The sequence below is a fragment of the Castor canadensis genome, chromosome 5, assembly GCF_047511655.1.
Source record: "Castor canadensis chromosome 5, mCasCan1.hap1v2, whole genome shotgun sequence".
Classification (NCBI taxonomy): Eukaryota; Metazoa; Chordata; class Mammalia; order Rodentia; family Castoridae; genus Castor; species Castor canadensis.
The window spans coordinates 79,152,606-79,171,155 of record NC_133390.1 but is presented as its reverse complement, the minus strand read 5'-3'; the positions used below and the strand labels follow the sequence as shown (position 1 = coordinate 79,171,155).

At 32.4% G+C, this 18,550-nt stretch overlaps 1 protein-coding gene across 3 annotated transcripts in view; it reads left to right on the top strand.

Moving 5' to 3' along the window:
* Positions 1-200: 200 nt before the first annotated feature.
* The window catches only part of Ostn (osteocrin), a 48,766-nt gene continuing 30,416 nt past the window's right edge, over positions 201-18,550 (top strand). For 2 of the 3 annotated variants that reach the window (XM_074072387.1, XM_074072386.1), the window contains exons 1-4: positions 201-430; positions 9,919-9,937; positions 11,719-11,817; positions 13,633-13,847. In XM_074072387.1, coding sequence (XP_073928488.1) covers positions 11,719-11,817; positions 13,633-13,847 — 314 coding nt within the window. In that variant the 5' untranslated portion in view covers positions 201-430; positions 9,919-9,937. The remainder of the gene's footprint in view (positions 431-9,918; positions 9,938-11,718; positions 11,818-13,632; positions 13,848-18,550) is intronic. The other variant, XM_020174046.2, reaches the window with a different exon arrangement.

Here is an 18,550-nt window from a genome sequence, read left to right as displayed (position 1 = left end):
AAAAGCTCCATGCAAGGTGATGGATCTGAAGCTGAACACAATACTAAAGGTGTGCTTATGTTTTCCAGAGTCAAGCTCCCATTGCTACTGAAATGCCATAAGCCATGCAATAGATAGAATGAATATGGAGATGAAGAAAAGGGGAGAGGAAGGCAAGGATGGAGGGGAAGAGGGAGGACCAAGGAGAAGGGGAAGGAGGAGGGAAAGAGAGAGAGAGAGAGAGAGAGAGAGGAGATTGAAGACAGGCTTGGGAAAATGTTCAGTGGAAAATCTGTAGAAATGATGTAAGAGAAAGCAAAGGCAGGGATTGGAGTAAGGGGTGTATAACTGAGACTATAAAACCCAGACAGAAAACTCACCATTAGGACCGAGTTTGGGAGAAGCTGCACAGACAGGACTCTAAAGTTAGGATCTCCTGATTTTTTATAAGGTAAGTAAATGTAAGAACTGGTAAGAAGCTAGTGGATTTTTAATCCTCTTAACTATGACATCTACTTTCACATACTTTTAATTCTTTTTCTGTACATAATTTTCCCTTTCTAAAAATGAGTAAAAAAATCTAAGATATTTTTGTAATACAAACTTAAGGTGGAGCTCAGACATTTCATATTTATTCATTGCTTTGTGTTTGTTTTTAGTTGCAAAACAAAGAGAAAGGGAACTGAAGAGAAATATTCTATATTATGTTGTATTATTTTGTTTTCTTCACAAATGTTCAATACCAGAAAATGTTTTAATATACAATAGTATATTAGTTTAAATCATCTGGGTAGAAAGGAAAGTTTCAAGTTTATCTCATTTCTATCAAAATTAGAGTTAAGAAGGTCCTGAGTCAAACTCTAAATTCTATATTTGTAAATCCTGAAGCATCCTGGTTTTCTTATTATAAAAGTCAAGTGTGATACTAATAAAGTAGTTAAAGTAAACTGGATCATTCTGTTCTTCAGTGTTTGAAGGGATCTTGCTACTTATTGATTGAACTGAATTTATAATATAAAACACACACTTGGGTTCTGTTTGAGAGCAAACTTAAATTTTTGTCTGAGGTTTTGATTTATGTAAATATAAGCATACATTCAAAAATTCAACTCTAACAATGCAAAATATTCCTCCTTTGAATTATAATAATAGATTGTATAGCTTTAGGAATGTGACTACTATTTGCTGAGTTATCCTTCTAGAAATGAATTATGGTGATTTTATATCCGTTAAGTTATAGAATTGATAGTGCATAATTAATGTTCTACTCCAAATCATCAGGCATGTTCTGTAGTTTCTCTTTTCTTTTCAACTATTCTTCAGCACTCTTTTGGAACTTTTCAAAGCAAATTCTTCTGTAGATAGGAAATCAAGTTTCTCCTGTAAGTGAATTGCACTATGACTTCATTCACAAAATTGAAGTGTTTAAGGTTGGCATTGCTTTCTCCTCCTAATTTCCCAGGGTTTTGAGTTGATTCTTACATAATGAATCATGAGCAGGAGAGAAGCAGATGGCTTTAGTTGATTAGTTATTTAAACCTCAGGGCTATAATTTTAACTCCTTGCTCAAACACTCTCAATGATTTCAATATTTAATAACAGTAAATTAATTGAACTTTTCTAAAAGGGAAAGAACCCAAAGTAAGAATTCCTAAAGTATTGTCCTAGCCTTACTGCTATCTACCCATACAATTCAGGCAAGCCTTAAGCACAAATTAAGACTCAATAATATCCTATTGTTGAAGGAGACAAAAGAAATAGAAGTACCTGGAGTATGGAATGAAAATGTATTACATACATTGTAAAAACTTTTCTAAATGCCACAATGTATCCCCAGCACAACAATAAAAAAAGAAAAGAAAAGAATGACCAGGAGAAATCCCTTATCACTGTTTCCCTCAGGTTAGAGAATAAGAACTCAGCATTACAGAATCTTGGGGCTAATCTTTAGACACTAATTAAATCTCTTTATCAAAATTTCATTTATTGTGTTCCCTAAGTACCATAATTTAAATTTGATGTCTCAGTTGAAGAAACACAAACTTTGGACTCAGACTTCTAAACCTTATAAATAGTTCTGTGATCTTGGAAAAATCACAGCCTTGCTAGGGATTTACCTTTAGTAAAACTGGAGTCAGTGAAGGAATGACAAGTTTCCTCCTAACTCTGGCACCTCTCTAAACAGACCAGCTACCCTTAGGCAGGATAATATCCCTGATTTAAGACTTTTTAGTTACACTCTCCTTCTGCTTTCTCCAAATAAGTCTAAGGATACCTCTCTGGAGGAGTGATTAGCATCACTTGCCAACTTGCCCAGTGACTTGTTTGGCATGAACTGGGTTTGTTCAACATCACCCTTTCTCACTTCTAGACAGCCCCATCTGCTCAAGCCTTATAACTAAGCACCCCCTCCCTCCAGTAACAATTCCTCTCCCAGCCCTTCTACTTCATCCTCTTCTTCATGCATTACTGACTTCTGCCCTTACCTCCTCTCCCTTAAGCACGTTCATTCTCTCTGAGATTCACTTGCTCCATTGATAGTGTTAAATTTATCAATTTCTCCTTTGCTAAAATTCCATATTCCTATGACACATAAGGCTCTAAGAATGTGAAAATGGAACTTAAAAAAAATCATGTAAACTGACATTAAAAATTAACTTTAATTAACATAATTAGAGCTTGAAGATTAATTATGCCTTGGGTACAACTGAGCCTCTCTCTCTCTTTCTCTCTCTCTCTCCACTTTGCTTTCTACCCAGGAGTATAGTCTCTATAATTGTATGCTAATATTTTCACAGATTTATGACAACTGAAAATAATAATGCATCAAATGTTAGAGTGATTGCTACTGAGAACTCAGTGAAATTTCCTTCCTCCTTTCAGTATTTTCATGATTGTATTTTATTTTCTACTGTTATGCCATAATTCTAGATTCCAAAAATTAATATTGTTCCTTAAAAATAAGGATTTAAAATTGTTTTTCATAAAAATTAAATAGTAAAAAGTATTTGAAAATTATCACATTTAGGAGGCAATGTCAGGATAATATGACTATTATTTATTGAATAACTGATCTGTGCCAGTCACTTTATGTGATTAATCCTAATCCTTATAATAAACATGCAAAGTAAGTCTCTGCTCCAGTTCCCTGATGAAGATGTTAAAACCCAGAGGGTAAATATCATGTCTCATCAGGATTCATATCCAGGTCTGTGTAACATAACTGCTAACATCTTTCTACTAATTTACTCTGTTGTTTTACAATGTGCACAAACAATACCAGGAGTTTGTAGACCAGAGTTCTAAAGTAACTCAGCTTATTTCAGTTCATCCACTTAAAAAGATTCATAATACTCTCTATATTGATCGAAAGAGTGTTACATGTATGACAGGACATGAGTTAATTTTAAAATCAAACACTATGCAAAAGACTTCTCAAAGGGTATTTTACAATTATGCTTGAAGGAAATGGGAACCTTGTAGAAACAGTCTGCTATTGCAGGAGGAAATCTATAGGAGGGCAAGTGAGCAACTTGGGGGACAAAAGAATGTCTTCTTTACTTCTATATGCCTGACAAAGTATACCTAATAAATGCATCCTCTTCTTGAGTATCACAAGATTTATATTTTCCCTCGTTACATTTTAGAGAGTACTTTTGCACTGATTATCTTGGCAAGTTTAATGAAATTTAAATGTTAGATTTTTTGTAAATATATAGGCACAGAGTTGAATAACGAATGAAGGGTGTGGTGATATGCTGCATTATTCTGAGGCTTATCTATCCTATATATTTAACTTCATTTATCCGACTTTACCCTCTGAAAGGCTTTTTATGACACATAAAATTTCCTGTGCATTGAACGGCCATCCAGAATGTTTATGTGTGACTCTATCACTTTTTCCCTACCTATAGTTATAAAGGTTCCCTTTCTCCAATTTGTAAGCATTAGAATTAAACAACAAATTTTCTTGACAGAATTGTCTACAGCCATAAGCTAGAGTTCTTTTTCTTTGTTTGTAGGTCACATAATTTTATATCAAGAAATGCTTAGCTGCTCAGAGCTTTATGTACAAAAAATATTTAATATGAAATTTTAAGCTCTAGAGTGGTGATTTTTAGGGAATAATGATGCATGTTACTTTCATTAGAAGCTTATGATGTGAGAAAAATGGACATAGGATTCTAACAAATATTTCATCACATTTTAGTGTAGGTGCAAAAACATGAATCTTCTCTACATTCGATTGTTAATTTAATTTCCATCTCAATTGAACTGGAATATCAATAACTTCTGTGCATTCCTGTTTACCTACCATGTTAGCCTGTTGCATTTAACACATAATGTTTTAACTCTGTGGCAGACATTCTGTTAGGTACTAAGATGGATTGGTACTAACATTCCATAATCCCTGCCCACCAGGGGTTTACAACCACAACTAAACTTTGTTAAACATACACATCTGGGGTATTTTTAATTGCATCTTTCTATAAAATAGCATTTCTATAAAGTAGCATTGTAGTTTTTTACCTTTTTACTGAAAGAAACAGACTAGTAGCATGATTGAAATTGTCAAATGTAAAAGCTACAGAGGTATTAAATACAAAGTTTTTGAGATTTTGGAAGGCAATTAGTGTCTGAGAAAGTGAAAATGTTGCCAAAAAATAAAGTCAGGTCCTACATGTGCACTAGAGAATTATCATTCTATCTGACTTACAACATTCGGGGAAAGTCATTTTAAAATGTAGGTATCTACCATAATGAAAATAGGTCATCCATAAAAATTTTACCTTATATGAAATTTGTTTTGAAAATGGAAACTATTTTATACTTATACAAATAGGTTATACTTGAAAGAGCATGAAACTAGAGTCCGAAAATGTAAGCTGTTACTCTGGCTCTTCTTCTAACTGGCTTTGTGACTTTGGAAAAGTTGCTACTGCCAACTGCAGAGCAATGAGAAATGGAGAAGAACACATCACTGATATTTTAATTTTTTTTAAATCAGGAAATGTGTAATTTCTTAGTTTCAATTGGCACCTTCTTTTCAGAATCATACCCAAAACATAAACTAAAATGTCCATTACAAAATTAAAAATTAAATTTCTTAAGAATAATTTTTTAAATAAATGGCTGAGTTCCACAACTATTTTTGTGAAAATAATATATAGAATATATGCTAGTGGTAGAATACAAGCTATCATTCAATTGCTCTTGATTCAATTTCTCCTTAGTGATTTTAAGTCACTTATTTAAGTTTATGAGGATCCTAAGCTAATCCCCCATTTCTAAAGTACTTAGTGCCACAACCACATTTAATTGTCTTTTTGTGAATCCAAATTCACCAAAGGCTTTGGAATCACAGCTGCAATAAAGAAGAGAACCCAACAATGAGGCTTGAGTAGGTATATCAACCATCCAGTCTCTTTACCCATCAAAGAAAATTGGAACCATCCTTTTCTCAAACTCCATTCAAATACTGATATTCTTTGAAATGCCCAGATTATCTATATAATGACACGCTGTTAGAGATGCCCTTTATTCTTTAATATGTTTTACAGATTGTCTCTGTGCATGGCTCTAAATTCCATATATGGCTGTTGAGTGGGTATAACTTTCATGTTTTCTGAATGAACATGACTTCAAAGATCTGCTTTCAGTTCAGTAATAGTCAATTTTATAATATGTACTCAATCTTTTTGCATTATCTCAGAGTTTACAAAATGTTCCCATTGTAAAGGTTTACCCATGATAAGGAAAAAAAGATGTAGAACAGTTTTTTGTACACAAGTTATATTTTTTTTCAGTAAATAACATTAACTACTCAGTTAAGTATATTTATTGCTCTTACATCACAAACCTAAGTCCATTGAATGAATTTTAATATTTGTAAACTAATCACCTTACTATAATTAATTAAAATTTTCTTCATTAATAAAGTGAGTTATTAGACAGTTTAAGAGTCTTGCTCAAAGTAATCAGGCCAATGAGGAGCACAGCAAGATATTTATCCTTATCTTTCAAATTTAATCCTGAGATTCTCCTAATCATCACAGAAATAATTTATGATGTTATTAAATAACTGTCTATTGACACATTTTATTTTTAAACTACTCATTAATTCAAAGATAAGATTTCTAAAGTAAACATTATATGAAAAATATATGTACATATATGGACATATATGTGTGACATTGGTGATGGTTTCCAATGTTTGAAAATTGAACTCTCAGAACTAGAGTTAGTAGACACTAATGCTGTACCCACTGAACTCCAAGTTTCTGGGAGAAATCGTTAGTTCCAGCTACCGGGGAGTAGGTCACAGTCAACTCTTTAAAAATTATGATGTCATTCTTAAAAATTATCTCTGGTACTCAAGTTAAATATCATACCATCCCTTTGTTCTCTGAGACTTCAAAGAGGGAAAATACCTGGATCCTAATATTTCTTTTGGAATTGTAGAAAAAATGAGTCTAATGATTCACACATAATCAGAAAAAGAAGTGTTTTTAAAAATTACAACTAAATATTTGAAAGTGAGGATAATTAATTAATAGATTCTTACTATAAATGTCATCTTCAAATTGAAGATTTGGAGGGTCCTTCTTTTCAGCTACAAATATTTACAGTTGCAGAGGAGAATATGTCACAACCTGCCTCTCCAGCCGAAGTGAGGAACACGGGGAAGGTTTTCCTTAGCTAAACTGCATCGACCACAATTATTTGCCTATAGTGTCTGCTTCCACTATAGGAAAAAAGCAAGCCTCACCAGCTGACTCTAAAACCCAGAAGCAACATCAGAGGTCAATTAGGCCAACCCTATTTTACGTGGTCTGGAGAAGAAAAGGTTGACCCAATATCACATGGTTAAATAGCAACAGAGACACTAAGAACCTAAACCCAACTCCTGCAGCAAGTCTCTTCCTATTACAATTTGCTATCTAGACTTTGTGTTAATCATTATCCCTTTTACGTTATCTTTTGAAATGAAAGTTATGGTCATTCTATTTTTATCTGTTATTCCTGAAGCTCCTGCCAAAGATCTGTCAAAAAGATCTATGATTGTACCTCAGTGACTAGGCTAAAGGAAAAGGAGAAAGAAGCACATCTTAGATTTACTTAAGGGCCATATTGACTGTAACTTGCCAGAAAGAGCACTTTGACTTCCAGGGAAAGCAGCCTGTAGGGGGCGTTGCTGGCAGACACAGAGAGCTCTTCCATGATGTCAGAACTAGGGCCTCTTTGTGAAATGTCCTGTTAAATCTCTTTTTAGTATCCTTTTAATAACTTACTCTGTCAAGGTGGGAAGAGAAGGTAAAGAGAAAGTAAAGTTGTATTAGCTCATATATCAATTCACTTTTGGTAATTTTTATTGAAAATGAAGATAGAGTTTATTTTGAATATTTCTAGTCAAGATAATAGGAAATATAAAAAATTCCCAGATGATATCAAGATTTCCCCACAAACTTAGTACTTTAGTGAGTTTATAATGTTTAGAACAACCAAACCTAAGTCAGATGTGAATCATGAAGGCTCAGATTAAAGAGAAAGCTCTTTAATCATCTGAGTGTTTTGTTTTTCTTCAACACCAACATTCAAATGCTGATATAATTTAAGTTTTATTAGTTAAAAAATCCAAAATGTCATAATGAAACCACTACTTTTTACAATTTTATATACAAAACATTTTAATATAAAAAATTAATGTTAGATACTAGTTCACATTACTTGTCATCATTTCTAACATTAGCACTTTCTTTTACTTCTGTTTTCTCTTTTTTTCAAATAGTGATTCTCAATTTTTGTCTATCCAGTCCAGTTGAGAGATTTTTGTTGCTGCTGTTCACAATAACAATGACTCACTCTTGCATTAACTCTTAGTAATAAAATCATATTTCTTCATTGTAACAGTCTTCTCATTAAGCTGTGGTTTAAATATAATTAAGCATCCTGGATGTCCATATATCCTAAAGGAATGAATGATATATGATATTTCCCAAGCTTATATGACAAAACTTCAAAGCTTCTCCACCTTGACCTATGCATTACCTCTCTGGCCTCAGGTTGAAAGATCCTTTCATCATACAATGAGTTCTTACTTAAACTCTGAAGCAAAAATTAAGATGTTATTCAAGCTTGTAATCACAGCACTGGGGAGTCCAAGGTAGGGGGATTCTGAGCCAAGGCCTGTCTGAGTGACACAACATGACCCTGTTTCAAAACAAAACAAAACAAAACAAAAAATTGATTTGCTGAAAAAAAAACTTCCACTTTGGTGAATTCACAGTCAATGACCATTCTTTGAGGGTTCTTTCCATAATCCGGAGTATACATAGGGCTGAGGAAATTTTTAAATCATGGGCTATATTTACCCACTATCAACAAAATAGGGAAATGGGGCTAAACCTAGTCTTTTCCTTTCCTCCCTGTAATTTCCTCTGCTTCTAATTTCGTAGCAATAGAGTTTCAACTAGTTAATCAAATGTCTTTTGTGTGGCAGGTGCCAGAGCGCTTGTTTTCATTAGCGTACCAAATGCCATATTTAGGAACTTGGCCTTTTGGTTAACTGGCTACAAGCATGGCTTTAAACCATTAAATGAATGCATTTAAACTCAGCATTTATTTTTACTTCTCCCTTTCCAAATAATCAGGATGTGGCTATCTGTTAGATGATACATGATGACTTTTTTCTATATACACCCAAGCACAAAAATATATGCCTCAGACATAATCATCAATACTGTAAACACCCATCATCCTGTGCCATTTATAAGACTGCAGAGATGAAGAGAAACCTAGATAGTAAAATGTGAATAAAAATAGAGGAAATCCACATGGAAAGACTTATAAAACTGGGCAATTTTTCACTTTGTGACCTATTTTTAACTTAATAAAAAGTGAGGAAGGAAAACATTACAATGGTAGCTTATCTTTGATTCAATGAGAGCTATTTTTCAAAACATACAAATTATGAGATTAATTGAAAGCACAGCTATGTTCTTAAAATATCTTTCTTCATGTGGCAAAAAGTCCAAAAGATCAGCAAATACGGGAGAAGAATATGAGTAAGCAAATGACTGATTTTGTAAAGGAAGAGCTAATGCAGTTTTTCGTTCGTGTTTTTAACAAATAATTACTATGGCACTCTTGTTATTTGTCTATTTTTTCTATCTAGGGACATAGTCATAATATATTATTTTCTGATACTGAAAATCTCAACTCAACTATCAATCTAACAAAAAGAGAATACAGGAAGAATTTACTGCCACCTTCCAGAAAAAGATGGAATACAGAGAAGTAGTTCTATGTGGCAACATTTCAAAATGACTAATTAATGTCATAATGAATCTATTTTAGGCTAAATTATGTGAAGTTGAACTTATATTTGATAAAATAATACTTAATTGTTCTGTCTGTCAGAACAATTATGTGAAGTAGGCTAAATTATGTGAAGTTGAACTTATATTTGATAAAATAATACTTAATTGTTCTGTCTGTCTTATATCTTAATCAACATACTTAATACCAATGCTACTATATCTAATAAAACATTTATTCACATTCTGGCATATAACAATTATTACTAAAATATACACTGAAGTTTTATGGTAATAATTTTTAAGGACTTATAAAGGAAATCTTGGCTCATACCAAATTGTATATAGTTATTGAAGAAACATTTAGTAATGCCTCATACATGTAACTTCACTTACAAATTGTAACTACTATATTACAAACAGGGGTTATATATGAATTAATTCAATCCTCTCAAAGTTCTTTGAGTTGGGAATTATTTTATGACTTCACAAACAAGAAAAATAATGATTAAGTGGGTTAAACAATACACATCCAAAGTCACAGTAATACTAAAGCAAAATGCGACCCAAAACCAAATCATTACAGTCCATGCTAACATTCCTTTCTCTTTGCCCCCAACAGGTTTTCCAAATGATTGAAGGTAATAGAAGGCTGTAACTCTTCCTCAGTAGAACAATGCCTCTTCCTTTACTATGAAGTGTTACGAGGTCAAGTGGTCAAGCTAGCAACCAGCCAGCCTGATATAATTGGCTGTATAGTGGTTTTAATCTAAAAAGAATCAGAAATTTATAAGTGACACATCTTTGTGCTTACTATCCAGAATTATCAATTTAATATTTTTACATATTTCCTTTAAAAACATTAGATATTAAGAGCTAAGTCCCTTATGTTTCCTCCATAATCGTACTCACTCTCTTTCCTCCTCAGAGGAGCAATAATTGTGAGTCATGTTTGACTGGTATATTTTATAGTTATATGTATAGATTCCAAACTATATGGAAATGCTTTGTGTATTTCCAATTTAGGTAAATGGTCTTATGATATATATATTATTTTACACTTCTCTATTCACCCCTCAAAAACTCTGTCTTGAAATCCACATATATAGACACACATACATTTAAGTCATTTTGCAGTAAATACACATTTTTCTAGGTTATTATTTTAAATTCATAGTTTAAATATGTCTCAGTTAATAAACCTATTTTCTTTTGAATATAGCACATGGTTGACTTCAATTTTTTACTATTATGAACAGTGAGGCTGTGAACTTTCAGACACATATCTCCTTATAAACATGTAAGAATTTCTCAAGAATATATACTCAAAAGCAAAATAAATGTGTCATAAGTAGAACACGACTATTTTCAACTTTTCTTTTTATTGGCCAATTTTCTTCAAGTGATTGTATCCATTTCCAACTCCACCAACATTTTTTGTATTTTCTTTTTCTTAACCTTATTCTAATATTTGCAAAGGTAACTTTACTTTTTTTGTTCATCTTATGTTTCCAAAATGGTGAATCACTTTTCTTTTTGTTTACATTAAGTAGGTTGCATGTGCTGTGGAATATTTATTTTCCATGAAGTTCTCTACTTTTCTATGAAATGTCTATTCATAAATTTAGCCTATTTTAATTTGATTGTGTATATATTTTGTAAATTTTATTTATCAGACTTACATACATATTCTAGATACTAATTTTTCTTCTTTACATATGTTGAAGATATTTTCCACTTTGTAATTTGTGCTCTGATTTTGTTTATTACATCTTATCATACAGAATTTTTCAATTTTGATATATTAAAATTTGACAATTTTTTTATATAGGATGTCCACTTTTTTTCTTTTCTTGTGGTGATAGGATTCAAATCCAGGGCCTTGCACATGGTAGGAAAGTGTTCTACCACTGAGTTCCATTCTCAGCTCCAGGATGCCCCCCTTCTAAATCTTGCTTAGGTAAACCTGACATAACACAAGCATGTAAAGGTATTCTCTTACTGAATATGTAATGTTTTCAAAAATTTTAATTTAAATGCCTTTAGATGTACCACATTCTCTCTGGTTCAGATCCCACCAGGCTTATTCTCTTACACCTTGCCAATTTTACATATTTCTCCTTAGGTGCAATAAGTTGTAGTCTCTATATAATGAACTTGATTTCTCATGATCTAGGTTAGTTTGGGTTAAATTATTATTATAGCTATGCAAACCTAACCTAGGTTTCCATGGAAATGAATGTTGGTCTGTGAGAATGACAACTTCTATCAAATATTATTTAAGTTGGTGAAATGCATTCCTAAATACCAAAGTAAATGTTTTGGCTTATTATGTCCCTCTAACAAGCTTTGTAAGAGCTTTTGTTTTCTATCTTTACATTCCAAACTAGTTGATGCTAATCCTGATGTATGTGGCCCTTAGATGCTGGACTGGAGATTGGCAAGTGCACAGTTCATCCTGGCTATGACTTTGATGCTATGGAGTTCAGGAAAAGTCCTCTCAGTGGAAGTAGCAACAGAGGTAATGGAAACCAGCGTACAGGACCATATCTATATTTTATGGACATAAGTCATTTCTACTAGAGCCAGAAGGAGATGTAGCTGACAACCAGGGAAATGTTTTGATAACACAAAATCAAGGAAATAGCTATTTTTCCATTGTCTTATTTTTATTCCCAATGGCATTCAAGGTTGCAAACTTTAGAAATAAACAGCAATAACTATTAATCTTCTCAGTGGATTCAGAACAAGTCATTTATCTAGACATTGAAAGAAATCTAAATAAGAAAAATCTTTATCACTCATACAAAAATCAAGGAAATTTATTATTATTTCAACCATAAGTTAATTTCACCAATTGTACCAAGATGAAGTGCTACTATATAAAATTTGAAGTTGTTTGCATCCCAGATTTTGTGTAGTTTTGACCAATTCTTTTACTACAATGCAAATGTTTTCTGGGTGCCATGACTGAAGTACAAAAAAAAGAACTCTGAGGACATTTCCACACAGAGAAAGTTAATTTGGCTTATTTGATCTTATGAGAAACAAAAGTACTCTGTACTTATTCAATAAAATAAAGTGAGAGTTTAAAGTGAATTTTACAAAAGGATAAATTTTGTATGAGTTCTATGATTATTCTTCTGAGGATTAAGAATATCTTTTAAAAGAAACAAAATTCTATTTTGTATGTTTGGTAGTTGGAAAAATAAAAGCATGTGTTTGGAGGATGCTTTGGGAGATAATAAAAGATCCTTGCCTTTTTAAGGTTTGTCTTCTGCTCTTTTGGGATTCTTTTTTGTGATTTTAGCATTCTTCCCTCTCCAGTTTCTAGGTTGTAACCAAAAGTGTGACACATGGAAGAATGTCATTAAGGGGAGAAAAGAAAGAAATTCCCTGGAGCTAGTTTCCTCCCATTAGGGAATAATCTCAGGTTCTTGGAATGACTCAAGACTATTAACAGGAGCAGTTTTTGAAATTCTGTTATTTGAACTTAAAAAAGGAAAACTTCACAAAGTGGACACACCTATACTTTTATGACTTGGGTAAAATACAAAGAGACAATATATATAACAAATAAAGTAACAAAAAATTTAACTAGGACAATAAAATTATTGGAATAGTTCTGTCACATAATAGATGTTCATGAATACTTGTTAACAAATCACATGGATAAAGATGTTAAATTCACGAGGCTCAGAGACTGGATTTTGTTCATTTTTGTGTCCCTTAAATCTAAGGCAGAATCTGATACATGATGAAATTTTAGTGGTTTGTATAAATAAATAATAAATGAGTGGCAAACAGAAAATAGTATGAGGTTTGTTTTTCAGGACTCATACAATATTCATCAGAAATTTATTGAATACTATAATCAAAATAGTGCGATATGCATCAAATAGAGTAAATAAGAGTTTAATCAGTTATTGTCCATAAGTTATTTACAATCTAATAATAAATGCAAATTTATTGTAACCAATCTAATAATAGGTAAAATGTAACTGTAAAGAAGAGATATAGATACAATGCTACAGTAATGATAAGGAAGGATGCAGTTGTTACTGGGACTAAGTCTGAAAGAACAGTCAGTGAATATGTTAAATTTTAGAAAAAAATCCCCTAGCTTTGTTTTGTGTTTTTTCTTGGATATACTCCACTTCTACGTGTTTCAGTCCCCAAAAGTTTAGCTTTCTCTCTGAAATATAATTCCATGAAATATTATAAAATGTTGTATAATAGGCATGTCATCTAAAGGTAGAAAATGCTTAATGCAGATGGATTGAACATATTTTTAGTTTCTTTGTCTAAATGAATAGAATCTTTCTATGTCCAATAGGCCTTTGATTCTGGACTCACAGAAGTGCACTTACCACCAACAGTCAGGGAGGAGAAATCAGCCACTGACCTGGCAGCAAAGCTCTTGCTCCTCAATGAACTTGTATCCTTGGAGAACGATGTGGTTGAGACAAAGAAGAAGAGGAGCTTCTCTGGTTTTGGGTCTCCCCTGGACAGACTCTCAGCTGGCTCTGTAGATCGCAAAGGTAAACAGAGGTAAGTGCAAAAGGAAAGTTTTCATTGTCTGATTCTTTCATTCTGGGTCCTGATAAGAGAATTCTACATTTTAAAAATGCAGTAAAAAACAACTTGTTTGTTAAATAGTATGGTTTTGGAAGTAACTACTTAGGGAGCAACATGACTACTATAGTATGAGTCAAAATTTAGTCATAATGTTTTCTAATGAAGACCCTATTGTATGGAGATAGAAAAAAATAGTTATGGTAAGACACTATTACGTGTGAGAGGTGCAGAGGAAAGTGTGAAAACTGAGATAGTCTGTTCACTTGCATTTTCTATTTAATAAATCTGACTATTTTTTATCCTTAATACATAGCTTGGTAAAATAGGTAAATTAATTTCTTCTCCTATAATAAGAAGTAATGAAGAACTCTCAGGACTAGGGGTCAGAAGACAAGTCTTTTAATGAAAATTCTGTTATTTTCTAGTCATTTAACTTGTACAAATTATCTTATCCTCTAAGAGGCTCCACTTACTTCTCTATAAAATGACTGTAAGGGGCTGGTGGAGTGGCTCAAGTGGTAGAGCACTCACCTAGCAAGAGGGAATCCCTGAGTTCAAATCCCAGTACTGAAAAAATTAATAAATAAATAAGTGTAATTACTTACCTCTGCAAACATCAGATGAGTTAATCAAATAGAAGTACTTTTTAGCCATTAACCACTATAACATAATTAAAATAAATACATATACTTTAATTAATGATTAAAGAATCATTGAATAACTCTTAGTATTTTAAAGCAATCATTGCAAACTTAACTCATTTCCTGCCCCCTCAATATCTGTTCCTCATGTTGTATATTTTGTCTTAGTAATGGCACAAGAGACTATTCGATTACCATAGCCAAGTCTCTGAGGTGGATTGATTAAGATTCCCTTTACTTTTCTCTTACCCTGAACTTTCCAATTCCCACTAAGTTCTCTCAATCCTATTTTTATAGCAGATGATAGATAGATAGTCCTCCCCCCATTAAGGCTTTCCTAATTCTGGCCTAAATTATTATTTTTTTCACATTTGTTTTTTCTGTAGTCTTTCCTCATCTCTGCCTCTGCCACCTTCACCCCCTTTCATCACCAGTGTATTACACTTTGAGGATGATCATCTGCAAAAAATCTTTCTTTAATGCCACTGGGGCTTGAACTCAGGGCCTACACATTGAGCCACTCTACCAGCCCTTTTCCTGTGATGGATTTTTTCTAGATAGGGTCTCACGAACTATTTGCCAGGGCTGGCTTCAAACCGCCATCCTCCTGAACTCTGCCTCCCGAGTAGCTAGGATTTCACGCGTGAGCCACCAGTGTCCAGCCTACAAAAAAAAAAAAAAAATCTTTGTCTGAAATGTTACCTATTGCTTGCAGCATAAAGTCAACCCTAAAAATCAATAGCAAAATAGCAAACCCTACAAAGAATTTCCTGACCTGACACCTCAATCTTTCTTGATCATCTGCATAGCCTTTTCCAAGGCTGACTTGGTTTACTTAGGGTTCTAGGAACTGTCAGTCTGTTTGCTGACTTCATTCATTGATTATCTGGACAGAATACAGCTTTCCAGGCCTCTGTTGTGAAAGAGTCTTAAAGCTACATTAGGAATGGAACTATCCACCATAAACTGTAATTTATCTAACCAGTACTTGGAAAATAATTCAGACTCCAAGTAGACAAATACAAATTATTTCCACATATGTTCCAGGTACTGTGTTGGAGTCTGGTGGGAAAAAGAAGTAAAACATAATCTCTAGCCCTCAAAGAAATCAGATACTAATGAGAAATAGAAATATTCATAGGGATTATATTAAAAATGAGAATTATATGATTATTAAATGAGATTATATTTTAAAATGTTTGAAGAGAAATTTTAAATGAAAATCTACAATCCAAAAAGACTTTTAAAGGAAAAAATGTGCCTTCTAATAAATATTATTTCTTTTCTCATGGATCTTGCAACATCACCAACTAAATAATCTGAAAATCAATGAGCATATGATAAAAGTAAATATTTATAGTAGCGTAGACAGCATAAATACCAAGTATATATTATAAAATTGTAAACATAATATAAATATTTACTCTACACTGAAGTTTCTCTTGCCATAAGAATTTGTTTAGGAAGTGTCATAAAGACAAGACTGTGTTAGGAGATATAATCAGCCTGTTTTCTATCTCTCCAACATGGCTCAGTTTATAAGAAATAAAGAGAAATTGGTGAGCTGGTAGAATGGTTCAAGTGGTAGAGCGCCTGCATAGCAAGTGTGAGACCCTAAGTTCAAACCCCAGTACCATCAAAAAAAAAAAGAGAGAAATTGGCGAATGTTTAATATCCATCTGAACAGATTTTCACATATAAAATCTATAAAACTATTTTAAGCATATAAAAATTTAGGAGATGTTGCTCACATGAGCACATCCTTAGGAAGACAACAGGTGAGTTACTTTTGGCAACCAAAGCAACTTGAGAATTATTGCTGTAAGAATTGGTTGCAAGCATTACCTTTAAAACTAATCTGAAATGATGATTTTGAGGAAGACAGTGATGTATTATACTATTGGTCTAGCAATATAGATACAGCATAATCTGTCAAACATTCAAGGACAACGGTGAGACCATATAAAATTTAAGATGAATTTTTATTTTTTATAGCCATTAAATGGGAATAAGAACAAATAAAATTAGAGCTGGCAGATACATCCTTAATATTATGTGTGTGTTCATGACTGTTTGAGTGTCTACTTCAGTCCAAAAACATATCTTATTTAATGGAGGGATATACTTGAAGGTTTTTTAAAATGAAGAATAAAAATTAATACCCATTACTTATACTACTATTTAGAAATCCACTTAGGCAAATGAAAACATTCAGAAGAATTAAAACTATATTTATACATTATGTACATAACTAAGATAATAAATGAAAAACTAGTAGAACCAAATTCTTTTAGTAAAAATAACAGAGAAGTACATAGACATATAAAAGTTAATACAGCCCTTCTATCTGAAAACAGAAATCATATGAAACATGCAAAAGAAGATCTCATTTAAATGCCTGAAGAGAGGAAACTAATGTCAGTGGTGTAGCTCAACAATAGAGAACTTGCCCGGTATGCACAAAGCCCTGGTTCAAACTCTAGCACCTCTAAGGAAAAAAAAATGTCAGGAATATACTTAGGCATAAAGGTAAAAATGTATGTTCAGAGAAGATGTGAGCTAAACTACAAAAGTAATGCCAAAATATGAAAAATAGCTCTGAACAAATAGAGACATACACACTATGTTCTTGGGACAAAAGACTCAAAAGCACAAAGGTGTCAATTCTCTATAAATTAAGTTATAATCCTAATGCAATTTAAATTAAAATACTATCAAGGGATTTTTTTGGAACTAAAAATGTTGATTATAAAGTTAATTTGAATGGATGAAAACTAAAATAGCCAGGAAAATTTCTCCCCCCAAAAAAGACATTCTGAAATATTTTATAGTCTATTTTTTCTTTTATGTATGTGCATGCACTGGGGATTGAACCCAGGCCCTTGTACATGCTAAACAATGACTCTATCACTGAGCTACATTCTCAGCCTATTTTTTTCTTTATAATTACATATCAGCTCATGAACAGACAAATAAGAAATTTAAGAAATAGAGCCAGTTGTATATGCAACTTTAATATGTGCATAGAGGTTGGGGAGATAACTCAGTGGTCAAGTGTGTATTTTGCATGCACAAGATCTTATATTAGCAAAGGAAAGAATAGACGTTGAATAATTGATAATATGGGGAAAGATAACATTAATTCATTCTCAAATTGTACAGTATGATAAAATTTAGATAGATCAGAGATTTAAGTGAAAAAAATAAATGAATCTATATAGGAACTAGAAGAAAACATTGATGAAGTTCTATACAGAGAAGTAGATAAACATTTCTAAATTTTAAAGCAAAATCCAGAAAAAAAATAAGAAAAATGTAGATTGGTTTGTTTATATTTTTAAACATTTCCCTAGCAAAAGATAACACAAATAAAAGTTAAAAAAAAACAATAAATTGGAAAAATGTTTGCAATTTATATCAGGTGCAAAGGGTTAATTTCTTTAATACATAAGGAGCTTTTAAAAATAACAACACAACTACTGAAAAATAGTTAATCAACAGTTCATGAAAGAAAAAAAATGGCTCTTAACCGTGTGAAGCAACTCCAACCATCCTCATTATATGAAAAATATGCACATTTTACCAATATAGTATTTCTCATTCACTAGATTCAAAAGTTATTCATGAAAAACAGAATGATCTGTGAGGCTGTGAAAAACGGCACTCCTGTGTGTTGTTGGTTGGAAAGTAACATGGAATGTGGAGTTGAAAATGCGATATGCAGTGCATTATGTATGCACCTTCCTTTGGTTCACTGTTCCTCCCACACATATTTAAATCTCTCCCAAAGATGTACTAGTAAAAGTTTGTCATTTGTTGTTGCTTAAAAAAAAATACATAACGTTTTTCACTATAGAACTGTTCGTAACAAATAAAAAGGATACATAAATAGCCAGGTGCCAGTGGTTCACATCTGTAAATAAATAAATAAAAATACATAAATGTTAATCCAAGGGCATTGGTTCAAGAAACTATGATATCCACAAAATGAAACACAATGGAGCAATACAGCAATAAAAAGGTATGTATTAAGTA